The sequence below is a fragment of the Hyalella azteca genome, unplaced genomic scaffold (assembly GCF_000764305.2).
Source record: "Hyalella azteca isolate HAZT.00-mixed unplaced genomic scaffold, Hazt_2.0.2 contig13197, whole genome shotgun sequence".
Lineage (NCBI taxonomy): Eukaryota > Metazoa > Arthropoda > Malacostraca > Amphipoda > Hyalellidae > Hyalella > Hyalella azteca.
In genome coordinates, this window is record NW_025943126.1 from 22,336 (window position 1) to 35,386 (window position 13,051).

At 36.5% G+C, this 13,051-nt stretch overlaps 1 protein-coding gene across 1 annotated transcript; it reads right to left on the reverse strand.

Moving 5' to 3' along the window:
• Positions 1-97: 97 nt before the first annotated feature.
• Positions 98-5,183, reverse strand: LOC108665327 (nitric oxide synthase-interacting protein homolog). Its single transcript, XM_018152073.2, has 6 exons — positions 4,528-5,183; positions 3,235-3,376; positions 2,607-2,713; positions 2,093-2,209; positions 1,375-1,551; positions 98-401 (listed from the first exon to the last, which is right to left on the reverse strand). The coding sequence occupies exons 1-6, from the start codon at positions 4,813-4,815 to the stop codon at positions 330-332; spliced, it is 903 nt and encodes a 300-aa protein (XP_018007562.1). The 5' UTR covers positions 4,816-5,183; the 3' UTR covers positions 98-329.
• Between the last annotated feature and the right edge of the window lie 7,868 nt (positions 5,184-13,051).

Below are 13,051 nucleotides of genomic sequence, written 5' to 3' on the forward strand. Positions count from 1 at the left end.
AAAATTAAACACTGCTTCAAATCGATTAAAATTAATTGTAGCTCTCCTCAAAATGGCGCAAAAGATAGGTAGACAACTTGAGAATGAAACGCTGATCTCTTAACCTAGATTTACTTGATGAACTTAATAGAATTACTTTGTGGAACCTCGTAATTTTTGGGAAATTGCATTATGGTTTGGGACGATCGAATTTCAGGACACTTCTCCTTAGTGTTCGGGTTGAACCAGAGTCCAGGTTAAGCCTGCATCACAGGTCCAGGGTCCAGGTTAAGCCTGCATCACAGGTCCAGGGTCCAGGTTAAGCCTGCATCACAGGTCCAGGGTCCAGGTTAAGCCTGCATCACAGGTCGCGCTTTCTTGCCCGCCAGCGTCTCGTTGGCGGCAGCGAAGCCCGTGCCGCCCTGTGTGTAACCCATGAGTATGTTCAGAGGATGTCCATTTATTATAATACTCTAAGCATCTTGAAATATTCACTTTATCACAGCCAAGTAAAGTAATATGGCATTTATGAAATGCAATGCAATACAATTTACTTTACGTATCGCAAGTCGTGCTGCAACAATGTAAAGTTCAAGACGTTTGACAATGTACAGGTTAAAGAGCAGAGATTTCCTCTTGAGTGAAATCTCCGTGCGTATGTACGGTATTGTATCTTACGAAAATATAAATGATGTAAAATGAACACTCGAAAAGAACCAAAAAGGACGCGTGAATATACAAATAAATAAATACAAGAGCATGTGAAAGAAAGAAGCAAAAATAAAGAACAACATAAAGTGATGCGAAGAAATAAAATATACTGGAAGCTTCAAAAACAAGTCAAGAAGACAGGCAGACAATAAACAAGTCAAGAGACAGGCAGACAATAAACAAGTCAAGAAGACAGGCAGACAATAAACAAGTCAAGAAGACAGGCAGACAATAAACAAGTTTAGAATGCAGGCAGACAATAAACAAGTCAAGAGACAGGCAGACAATAAACAAGTCAAGAAGACAGGCAGACAATAAACAAGTCAAGAAGACAGGCAGACAATAAACAAGNGCAAACAACAAACATGTACCAGAGACATGCAGACAACAAACATGTACTGGAGACATGCAGACAACAAACATGTACCAGAGACATGCAGACAACAAACATGTACTGGAGACATGCAGACAACAAACATGTCCAGGAGACATGCAGACAACAAACATGTCCAGGAGACATGCAGACAACAAACATGTTCAGGAGACATGCAGACAACAAACATGTACTGGAAACATGCAGACAACAAACATGTACTGGAGACATGCAGACAACAAACATGTACTGGAGACATGCAGACAACAAACATGTCCAGGAGACATGCAGACAACCACGAGACGACAGACCCGCTGCAGAGGGATGATGTCTCGCTCCGTCAGGGTGTGGCCCGTCAACGGGTGCTTCATGTCCCGTCTGATGACGGCCACGGCCTCCATGGTGACGACGTCACCCGTGGGGCGCAGCACGGCGCACGGCACAGCGTTACGCAGCACGTCACCCGTCACGGGACACTTGTAACGCTCCTGCAGGGGTGGAGTTGCTTCAATGTCATGGCACACTTTACATCAGTAGTAGTACAGCGTAGTAGGTGCTACATCAGTAGTACAGCGTAGTAGGTGCTACATCAGTAGTACAGCGTAGTAGGTGCTACATCAGTAGTACAGCTCAAACTTGCCCACCTTGCTACCTAACCTAACATGTAGCAATAAAAATGTTCTTCCTCAAATGTTGCCATGATTGCAATTCCTTGATTATTATTCCGTTTTTGAGACCTTATAAGGACATGCTCACGTTCTGAAGAAAAATAATTTACTCAGAAGGAATTGCAAACCTCAGTCCAAATTAGGAGTTAATAGAATAGCGAATGAGAAAGGTCAATGAGGCCAAGAATTAGGACGTCATGTCATCTTTGGTTTGACATACATCATTTTATTGTGAAAAATAAAAAGTTGCTAAACAAAGAATGATTTCATTCTGACAAGGAGACCAAGATTCATCAATTTAATGATGGGTATTCTTGTTTGATTAACACATTTCGAAACAATTAGCAGCAAGATGAGATACCTTGTGGCCCTCCAGTGAAGAGAACGAGGCGTTAGGGTCGATGCGGGTGAATTTAACAGGCACCAGATCTTTCATCTTCAGAGGCTTGTTGCTCATTGGGCATAAAACCTTGTCAACCTGCACACAAAATTTCAACATTCAATATTCTATAGAATGGTGCAAGATTGTCTTGTATCAAAATTATGATCCAAGATGCTACTACCGTATGAATAAATGTAATGAAATAGAGTGAAAAATTGTTGGAAATGAATACAATTACATGAAGATCATAAAATTGAATATTTTTATTGGAGAATCAGAGACAAGGGAATAAAAAAAACAATCAAGTTTAGGACAGGTCGTGTAATTGAAGAAATATATGTTACATCTAATTTCATAACTTTTCTACTGGTAACAGTTTCTCATTACTGCATTTTCATATTTATATATGAATGGATACATACATTTAAATTTGAAGTAAAAATTTCCAAAGTAATCAAATCTGAAAATTGGAAAAAAGAGTTTTAAGACTAACAGGTTTAGGTATCCGTGTCTGTTTGTTGTCGGGGGTGAGGGAAGGAATCCAGTAGCTGGGCAGTTTTTTGGCCAGATCTCCCTTCATGTTACTGATGGATGGGCAGTCTGCCAAATGAACAATATAACATATAACAGATGCTACAACAATAAAATATAACTCGCATGACATTTAGGTAATAATTTTAAGCAACTAATAGAAGGATAAAGAATCATAATAATAAAATATAAAGAATCATTAATTAAGCAGATAATAAAAACAATTTTACTTAAAACAGGTGGGCAAATGAAAACCCTACAAGTTGCTCAGTTCTCCGCTACTTTAAACCTGCAGCAAGTGATGTGCCTGTGGAATCTCTGATACACCTCAGGGCTGATGCTTGACAACCATTGACAAACAAATAATAAGTAATTAAATGATTAATTGATCTAACTTAAGACCATATCAAAATGCTTACTTGCATTTGTGACTTAACAATAGAGGAGTGTCTTAATGGCTGGCACGTAGTGAGGCTTTTGATGCAATGAAATAATAAACAAATAAGTATACCGTAGCATTGATTGTAGAATCATTCATTGATTGCTGCTGAAACACAAGTATGTGCACACATGTTAACTGACATTCTTACCTGCATCTTTGGTAGCACTGCCACTGCTGCTGCCAGCTGCTGATGAGATGGCACTGCTGCTGCTGGCAGGATGGTCCTGGCTCTGCAGAAACTTCTGAAGTCTGCTACGCTCCTCTGCAGCACCCAACTCGTGCAGTTCAGCCTACACATGTTCATAGATTAGTTTAGGTAGCAAGCTCTACTAGGGATATTGTCTACAACATAACATTGGTGTGTTTGTCAATACTGAAAATGTTTCAAAGGGAAGCTCCCCTCAGGAAATATGTTTGGTGCACATGAGGGTTTTCATAGATTGGTTTTATAGCAATTGAATGTCAATATAGTCTCCACTCTTCTATAAACCCCTATTTCATTAAATGTTTTGTAGGGTTATATTTATGAATTTATCATAAGAGTCCTCATAAATGCAATTACCACAGAAAGAAACCAGACAAATTTTACAGCACAAAAAACAACTCAGGGCATTCAACCTTTGACTTCTTGAAACTTCACATATTAATTAAAGATACTTGAACAAAACCATATAACAGGGTGACTTGGACCATTTTTAGCTATTACCTTTTTGTGATACAAATATTCACATAGTAAATATAAAATATTTATCATTATTGCATATGTACATTTTCTCATGGTACTTCAAGAGCCCTCAACACAATTTTTGTAAGGCAAGAACTTTTTGAGTACAGGTTTTTCTTTTCTTAAATGTCAAAATGGTCCAAGTCACCCCATCAGTGGTTCAAGTTATAAAGAGAAAATCTGTTGCTAAAGCAATGATGACCTGAGCCGAGAGTGAAGTTAGTATGCACGAAGTAGTCTGGGTCATAGCTATACCAGATCTTATCCCAAATGGGATTTTACAGAAAATGATTCATAATTTAGAAAACATGAGGTAATATACAAAATTGCAATTTGCACTTCATGAATTAGGGGTTTGCAATAGGAGGAGACTACTAAGTGTCCTACAGTACTATCAAAAAGCAGTTTGCAAAAACAGCAAGTGGCTATAGAATGCAGACAAACATATGCAATCAATATAAATTAGTCTTTATGTAGTGGACCTAAATAGGAATTAATTGCCATCCACTTTTGCTTTGAGGCAATAACAAAGGAGTGCAAGCCATAGGAGCTCAATGCAATTTTAATAATACTAGAAAATTTTACAAATAATTTTCAGATAAATATTTAACACATAACTTTTAAATCATATATTCTTCAAGCCACATCTGTGAAATGCATAGGAGTTATTAATGTGCATTTCCACAATATCCAATGGTGAAGACACAATATTATTACCTGGTCCTTCTTGCACTGCTTCTCATACTCTTTTAGCTTTTTTCTAATTTCATTCTTCTTGCTGATGATGTACTCAAGAACAGCTTCTCTATCAAATAAGTAGCCCTCAGAGGATACAAGAGGATCTTTGCAGGGGTGGAGACATAGACAACAGCAGTCAAAGTCCTTGATGCCATCCTTGCCATACCTAGCAGCTAATGACCCATACCCTGAGGCATCAGCATCTCTTTTCTTCTCATGGTATGAGTAAACAGAACTGGCAGTGCAGTTGCGAGAATGTCGAGTCATGCTTGGAGTTATACAAATAATTTATCTCTAAATAACCTATTTGCCAAAAATTATCAAGTAAATAATTTTCAACTGAAAAACACTGTAGTGGGAGGTGAATAAAAAGGAGTGCAAGGGGGTGAAACAGTTAATTTGCTACTAAGTAACAAAACCTAATCACATTTACCAAATACAAGAACATACATTTTTTATACTACAACTTTTGGGTCCTAATTACTAATAAATTGGCACTGAATAATTACTGGCTCCATGTTTCTGATTGACGATGTATTTTTAAGGGGACCTTATCGGTCAAAATCTATTTTCTATATTTATGGAAGGATCGTCTCCAAACTTGGTCCACATATGTAAAACAGAATTCTAAGACTATTTTGTTTATGTGAAATTTTCGAAAAAATTGAAAGAAAACATGAAATTCATAGAAAACGGCCAAAAAGGGGGGCACTCAAAAAAAGTTTCAACTGTTGCAAATCACATGCTACAACATTGAGACACGTATCATTCGATGCATAAAGTGATTATCTAGTGATTCTTGGGCCACTTTTTCAATTCTTTTCTTGGTTCTCTTTTCATGACAATTTTTCTGAAAAATATTGAATTTTTTGAAATTTTCCCATATTTATCCCCCTTTTTCAAAATATTTTCAAAACTATAATGAAATCTAAAAAAGTGGCCTGACAATCTCTAGATATTTTAATTGCGATTCAAATGGTGTATCTCTCATCGCTGTAGCTTCAAGGCTCTAGGAGTTATAAAGTTTTCCATGACAAAAAGTGTGAATGTTCAGGACAGCGCAACAAAGTCCCGGGCGCCTTGAAATCGGCATTCAAGATGGCAAGGATGCAAGACTTGACGTTACAGGAGCTCAAGTTCTGTTAAGGATGGTGCGAGCGACGGCGCGAGACCCGCCCCGTACGACTGCAGCAAGGTTACTGGATCTGTGTGTCTGTAGACTAGCTATTTATAGTGCACTACGGGAATTATTCCCTATGTTACATGTGAAAGAACTCCCCCAACCCCCTCCCTTGCGGAATCTGTCCTGAATGCATAAATCAACATGCAGATATGGTTTTGGTACCGTTGGATAGCTCAGAATGTCAGCTTTAAGACGAGACTAAAAACCGGAAAAGCCAAACCCGTTGATTTTGACTGATAAGGTCCCCTTAATATCAAGCTAAATTTGCAGGTATTCTAGATGATCTTGATGGAGAAAAAAATTGTATGTATTTCATAATTGAGGCACCTAGGCTAAGAAATGCTATATTTATTAATATTCATGGAATCTAGTTGGGAAAAGTTTCTTTTTCTGAAATATTGTGGCTCTAATATTATATAATTTTAGTAGTTATGAAATCTTGTGGCTCTAATGTCATGTATTTTTGTTTGATTGATGAAATCAGGGTTCACAAACATCATAACATGTCATACTTCCATGAAACTTAGTACCATGCTCCCGCCAAAATAGGGTATTCTGCATAATGAGTTGAATCAAAACGTTTTGTTGGAGCTCGCATAGTCATGGTGCCATTCTAGATGCATTCTTAATTCCCATCCACTTATGGAATTTTGTAGCGCCTCTGCGCCCGAATTGGAGCGCACTCAGCATCATGGCTGGCTCAGCTGATAGCTTGCAGCCTGACAGCTGAGCAGGTGCAGGTGACAATGTCTGATGGTGGTGGTGGACCATCCAACATCAGACATTGTCAAATACCATAAAGCCAAAATATAGACTTCCATGTAGAAAAATTTATTTTAACAACTGAAATACATTACGGTACTTTTAAGTTGCAGTACAGCCATGAATAACAAGTAATGAATACAGGACCACCATCCTTACCTACCAGTTTTATCAACTTGACCAACTGAGAAAACACACAGTCACTCACTTCACTTTAAAATTTAAATGGTATTGCTTCACACTCCACTTTAAGGCAAGGTTCAAGATCAAATTGAAAAATTAGCAATGCACTTACAGTTCAAATACAACCCTCACATGTGACTGCATGGGGAGAGCTAGCAATCATGTTTGTTTACAAGTATAGACAATCAAACTGGTTTTGAATGTATTGACATTCAAAACCAGTATTTTTTATTGACATTCTTTTGTCACATATGTATAACAATGCATACGTAGTGTATACTATTGGTTTGGTTTTATGCATTATTTTATCATTATTTTTTGGCATGTTGTTGTTGTTGTTGTTGTGGTTCCCCAGTCTCATTTTTAAAGGAGACCCCCTGGTATGTTGTTAGATATTTTTCTTGCATATTTTTCTTTAGTTCAATAATGAATAAATTATATATCAAACTTTTATGCAATGAGCTTGGCATAATTTCCTAGATCATTGTTTTACTAATATTATACAAAACATGAATTATTGAGAGCCCTTATTTAACCAAATGTGTATAAGATACATCCTCATAGTTCATGACTTGGATAATTGTTTTGATATTTTTACTGCTGGCTGTACTCTTTAGAAAGTCAACTGTTAAAGCCACTACATCCCTTAGGGACAGAATCTTACAACGAAACAAATCTAAATAAATTTAATGCGACTGAATTTAAATTGACCTATAAATCATCTGCCCATGCCACAGTATAAAACACCAAGCCAAATCAAAATTAAACATTTCTTGATTAAGTTAAAACACTCATCGCATTAGAATGCCAAAAATTAACTTTAAAATATTTGTTTTAAATTTCAGTAGGTATAGGCTACCAAATAGTAATGCTCAAGCTCATATTGTCTATGGACATCTATTGCTTTGTCCGTTGTGCACTAGAACGGACTTTGGTTTTTGGGTTTAATTTAATGAATTGATGTTATAAATGAAGTGTCAGTCAGTGTTAAAGAGTGCATCATTCTGCGGCAAAGACTTAATTGAATACCGTCAACCTTGGGACGGGCGGGGTAACTCAGGACAGTCCGACACGGTGTAAAACTGTTTTAGTAGCAAAACTAATTGAAATATTGTAAAACTAAATATAGTGGCCTAAACATAAACATTTTACCTATCTATGTAGGTAGTATAAAGGAAGTTCAAAAATACTACATATACTAGCTTTGAAAAATTCCTGAAAAAAATGATGAAAAACGATATTTTGAAAAGTTACTTCTGCTAAGGTCTGTAGTAAAAAAAATATTTGCCATATTAAAAAATTTCGCTTAGAAAAAAGTGGCAGACAAGTGTCAGCATGAAAACTTTATTTGCAGAGGAATTGAGAAATTTACATACCTCAATAAAAAAAATGGCGGCCATTTCCGTATGGCGGGGCTAATTGGGACACCCCCAAAAAACGCATTTACAGTAGAATCTCAGTTAGCAAAGGCTCCAGTTACAAAAAATCAATTAAAATCAAAGAATATTGATTAAATTTAACCTCGCTCAGCAAAGAAAATTTCACTTATCGAAAAATTAGTGCATCATCGGTCATCACAAAATTGTGCATAGAATGTCATATGTAGAATTGTGCACCAGGCATCATAGAATGAAAAGAAATTGACCTAAACTATGATTTATTTCTCCAAAACATATGATGGTTGTCACTAAAACATCCCTTTCTGTTTCAGGTATGTTTTTCACAATTTTTTTTATGGTAAATTCACTTAACCCAATTAAAATGGTGTGAAATTACAAACCATCCTGTAAGCTTATAGATACAGAAAAAATGCTATAAGGCTGCTGATATGAAGCTTGCAGTGGACAAGGTTGTTGTAAATGCTCAATGGCATGTTCATGGATACAGTAATATCGCATCAATAATACGGTAATATTGCATCAATAATACAGTAATTAATGTACCTATATGGTAATATCATATCAATAAAGGAAAAACAAGTAAAAATCACAGAAATGTCATTTACTCTACCTCTACATCATCTACAATGAAAGAGGAGGACTTCAGAGTACTGTTAGTAATGGAAGAGTACACTGTGATTGCTTCAAATGTTTTAAAATGAAGTTTTATTTGAGGTGTCCCGAGTAGCCCCGTTTGACGGAGCTACTCGGCATAGTGTTTTTTTAGGAAATCCTTGGGCATTTAGCCCCAGTGCCACCCCCAGCACTCCAGCAGGCACACTGTGGCGCTCCAAAGCAAAAAAAACCTAGGTAGATCTAGGTTTTTTGCTTCCTGCTAGGTTTCTAGGTTTTTCATTAACAAACTGATCCTAATTTAATTTTTTTCAGAATGGTGCACTGAAAGCAGAAATCGGTCAATAATTATTGCCAAGAAANGAAAGTGATTGCCTATGCCCACCACACTGGGGTTAGGTCGAGTCAGGTACAGGTTCGGTTAGTGTGTTTCACCCCTCCCCCCGTATTGCGTCAAGTGAGGAAGAAGAGGCCAAGTTTCCTTGAGGCGTTGCTGGTCATTGACTTTTTTTGGTGGAGTGTAAATAAAAGATAAATTTTGCTTTAGATAACTTTGTAATCTAAAGCGAATGAGAGACATTGTTGGGAGATGTGTGTATTATAAAGGAAAAAAGTATAAAATGAATGAAGAAAAAGAAGAAGGGGGGGTGAGGTGGTGAATAACTGGTTTAATAATTTTATCACAACAATTATATCCTTGACTTAAGGTTCGTTTGAAGAACTTCGAAAAGCGATGTTGAGAAAATTCTGGTAAATTTTAGTAGACCGAATCAACAGTTCTGAGACGAATTTCCACTGAAAATGTTCCACATATACTTTTTTAAAATCGAAACCAATCTTGACCTAATAAAATGAAGGGTAGTTTTTTCGATATTATTCGAACTTCGAAGTAGTTCCCTTCGATATTATTTAGCAAATTAATGCTACTTTTTACCATCTGCGCATGCATGAGTTTGTCAAATTACAACAAGGAGATAATTAACAACTAAATTATGTATTGATGTTATCATTTTTCGTGCGTTGTCATAATTTTTTTATCGTTTGCTTTCATTCAGCTCGTTGAAAGTTAATTTTTAGCCCCTTACAGATGAGAAGCCAATTAAAAACAAAGCTATTTATTGATATCTAAATAAGTATTGAGAAGTAGTCATTAATTAATTACTATCATTATATAAAAAATCTAAGGAGATTATTTAAAAATGTAATGGAACAATGTAATTCTCACATGAAAAATCGCTTTCAATTTCTTTTTAAGAGAACTCGATTGTCGAGTTGCATCCTCTTACTTGCTTTAAGTGGTGTCAATAATCTTCTACCATTGAAGTGTCATTAGAGTGGCTTTTTCTATTTTTATAATTTGAAACGTGCCATAGGTAATGTTTAAATAATTTCTTATGAATTTTAATAATAGACAATGGCTTTTCTTCAAGTATTTTTTAATTTTACTGAGTATTTCAGTTTAAAACTTGTATAAACAATCGTGAAGTGCAATACAGCTCGCCATTGTACCTGTCAACAAAACATTTACAAATTAAAAGCAAAAAGCGGTCAATTTTACGAAGAAATAAGTGTAACTGGGGTCATAATTATTATTAGCGAAAGTTTTTCTGTGCATACCAGTGTCTGTTTAAGGAAGAATGTTGCTTTTATTAATTTATAAATGATCTTGAAGATTAGAGTCATTTTGCGTTCCGTGAGTAAGTTAAGACTGTTGGTGCTCTAAGACTATTTTGCATTGATATACCGCTTATACGAACACTGCTGTGAGCGCAATCTTCATTGCGCAGCTGACAGCTGCACTGCCGCAGGCAGTGTTATCTAGACTGTCAGCGTAGGAGGTTGTCTGACGGAGGCTGCGAGCCGCTCCTCTAATTTAAGTTCGGCGTTCACAAAACTCAAATTACCAAGGTAATTTAAAATTGATCTGTAATTGCACCGTGCTACTCGGAACACTCTTTTTTTTCTGGCACCTTACAATTAGCATATGTAATTTTTTGGAGAAGCCATGTGATAGCCCTTGCAAAGATCTTTGAAATGAGCCTAAACAGACTGGCTAAACTTGTTTATGAAATGTTTCATGATAAGAAGTTATGAATGAAAAACGTTCGAAATCGTCCCATGTAGCCCTGGTTGATGGTAACTAATCTAGCACAGGAATAATAGAACGTACAGTTATACAAAAAAAATTTACCACAAAATAAGCATCCCGTCATACATGTATCAAACATAAAATATGTTATATAGGTACCTATGGCAATTTTAACTTAATTTCCAAGCCGGTCAATATTACCCCGTCAGGGCTGCCATTAGGTGGTCAGAGTTCCCCCATTGGACGGTGGTGCCCCTAATTTGCAAACTATGACACTTCCCCCAAATTTGTCATTTGCATATGTAACTAGAAGAGTTATACTACAATGCACCAAAACCTGGAGTTATTTTACCAAGAAATAAAAAAAATTGGAGGGGGTTCTATGACAGGCTTTAAATAATAGCTCTTTCACATGGGTCACATTTTTCATTTTTTTAACCTATTAGATAAGCAAACTTTTTAAATCATTCTATTGTGTTACCTAGCCTCAGTATTAGCTATTAGTATTAGGCCTTAAATGCCCATTGACAAAATTTTTCTATGTCAAATAGTTTTTGAGTTTTGGGAGTTTTTGTTAAAAAAACTAAAAGTGTAAGTGGTCAAAGTTACCCCCATGAGTCAAAGTAACCCCCTTTTATGGTATACTTCAGAAACTTCACGGTTCACGGCTTTTCGATCTCCCGACGCCAGCAAGAAATTTAGTTCGACTCATTGAAAAAACGAACAAGAAGATTGTTAATAAAAAGCATGCTCTGGTCTTCAATCAAACTTGCATAAGAGAAAATCTTCTGCCTAACTACACCAATATATATATATATATATAATATGATTGAACTTTATAAGGTTGACGGTGACCCACAAGGATTTCCGTCTTTCAGTTCAGCTTTCTTATGTCTTCACTGAGCAGGGTGGAATTCTAGAAATGGAGGTTCACTTATAAAAAAGCTTTCCACTCAAGGTGGAATGCTTTCCCTAGATACAGTGCTCTGCCAGGTGAGTGACTATAAATGAAAAGGAAGATCAAAATTGGACAAACTGTTTCAATTGTATAGTACCTCAGATTTGCTATAAAATTGTTTGAATGTCTCTTTTTTGATAGATATTTTCTATTTTTATTTTATTTAATGTACTCTTTGAAAAATTTCCAGGTTTTTTGTTTGTAAAGATCAAGTTTAAGTTAAGTATTTAGTTAACCAGTACTGTAGTACATATACTATATTTGGGGGCGGGGCTTATGGGCACAACCAATCACAGCTTGAAAGCATCCCCATCAACCAATCACAGCTTGAAAGCATCCCCATCAACCAATCACAGCTTGAAAGCATCCCCATCAACCAATCACAGCTTGAAAGTATCCCCATCAACCAATCACAGCTAGAAAGCAGATAACCTTACAATTCCATTAAACAATCACAGCTGGAAAGTAATAGGATATGTATAATGTATATAATGTAATGGACTGAAAGTGGAAAGTTCCTGGCCTTTCCAAGCTTTCAGGTCCTGCTTTCCAATATGCTTTGTGTACTGGTTAATTTAATATCCCTTTAGAATTCCACATTGACACTGAGATCCACACCACAGTGACCACACCACACAGATGCCAAAAACAGAGGCTTGGAACATGGAAGCTTCATAATCTTTACCAGACGGGTTTAATTTTTCTTTATAAGGCTTGCCTTTCAATCCCAAAATTATCCCTGAAGGCTTAGGTATTGCATGTCTTTGAACAATGAACATGATAAAATTGAGAACTCTTCACAAAATGTTTGTCCTTTTCTAGTTTTGGAGATCAAACAGCATTTTCAAACTCTACGTTTGGACACACAACAGCAACTAACAACAGCTTCATTGCTTCTTCATCTATGTACTCCGACCTCCATACTCGTTTTGTTGTAAGTTGTAACTCACTTGTAAGAAGAAAGACTGTAAGAGCCTGAGCATCTGAGCTTCTGACGTCTGATCAGTCTAAGTTGTTGAGTAGCTTTATTAACTTGAGCTTCAATATGCTTAGAAAATTTCAACTCATTTTTTTTATAGTTGGGGTTAAGACTTGTGGCGACAAATGCGCCCACCAGCCTGTTCTCTGTCAGAAAGAAAAAGCAAAGCAGCAGACTCGAACATAGGGTAAATGCGGTATATTCCGACATCGTAGGTAATTCCGTCACCTCTCCAGCTTTTCCTTTATATTAAGCTTTGTTTTAGTTCCATGCATTCATTGATGGTTGAAATGGTGACGTCATACATTTGCGTGTCAAAATACTGCAAAAACACTAG

Excerpts from the sequence above, each read along its gene's own strand:
- LOC108665327 (XM_018152073.2), bottom strand. The coding sequence starts at position 4,815 with ATGACTCGACATTCTCGCAACTGCACTGCCAGTTCTGTTTACTCATAC. Across the intron at positions 3,377-4,527 it reads AGCAGTGCAAGAAGGACCAG|GCTGAACTGCACGAGTTGGG; the intron begins GTAATAATATTG and ends GAACATGTGTAG. Across the intron at positions 2,210-2,606 it reads AGACACGGATACCTAAACCT|GTTGACAAGGTTTTATGCCC; the intron begins GTTAGTCTTAAA and ends TTTTGTGTGCAG.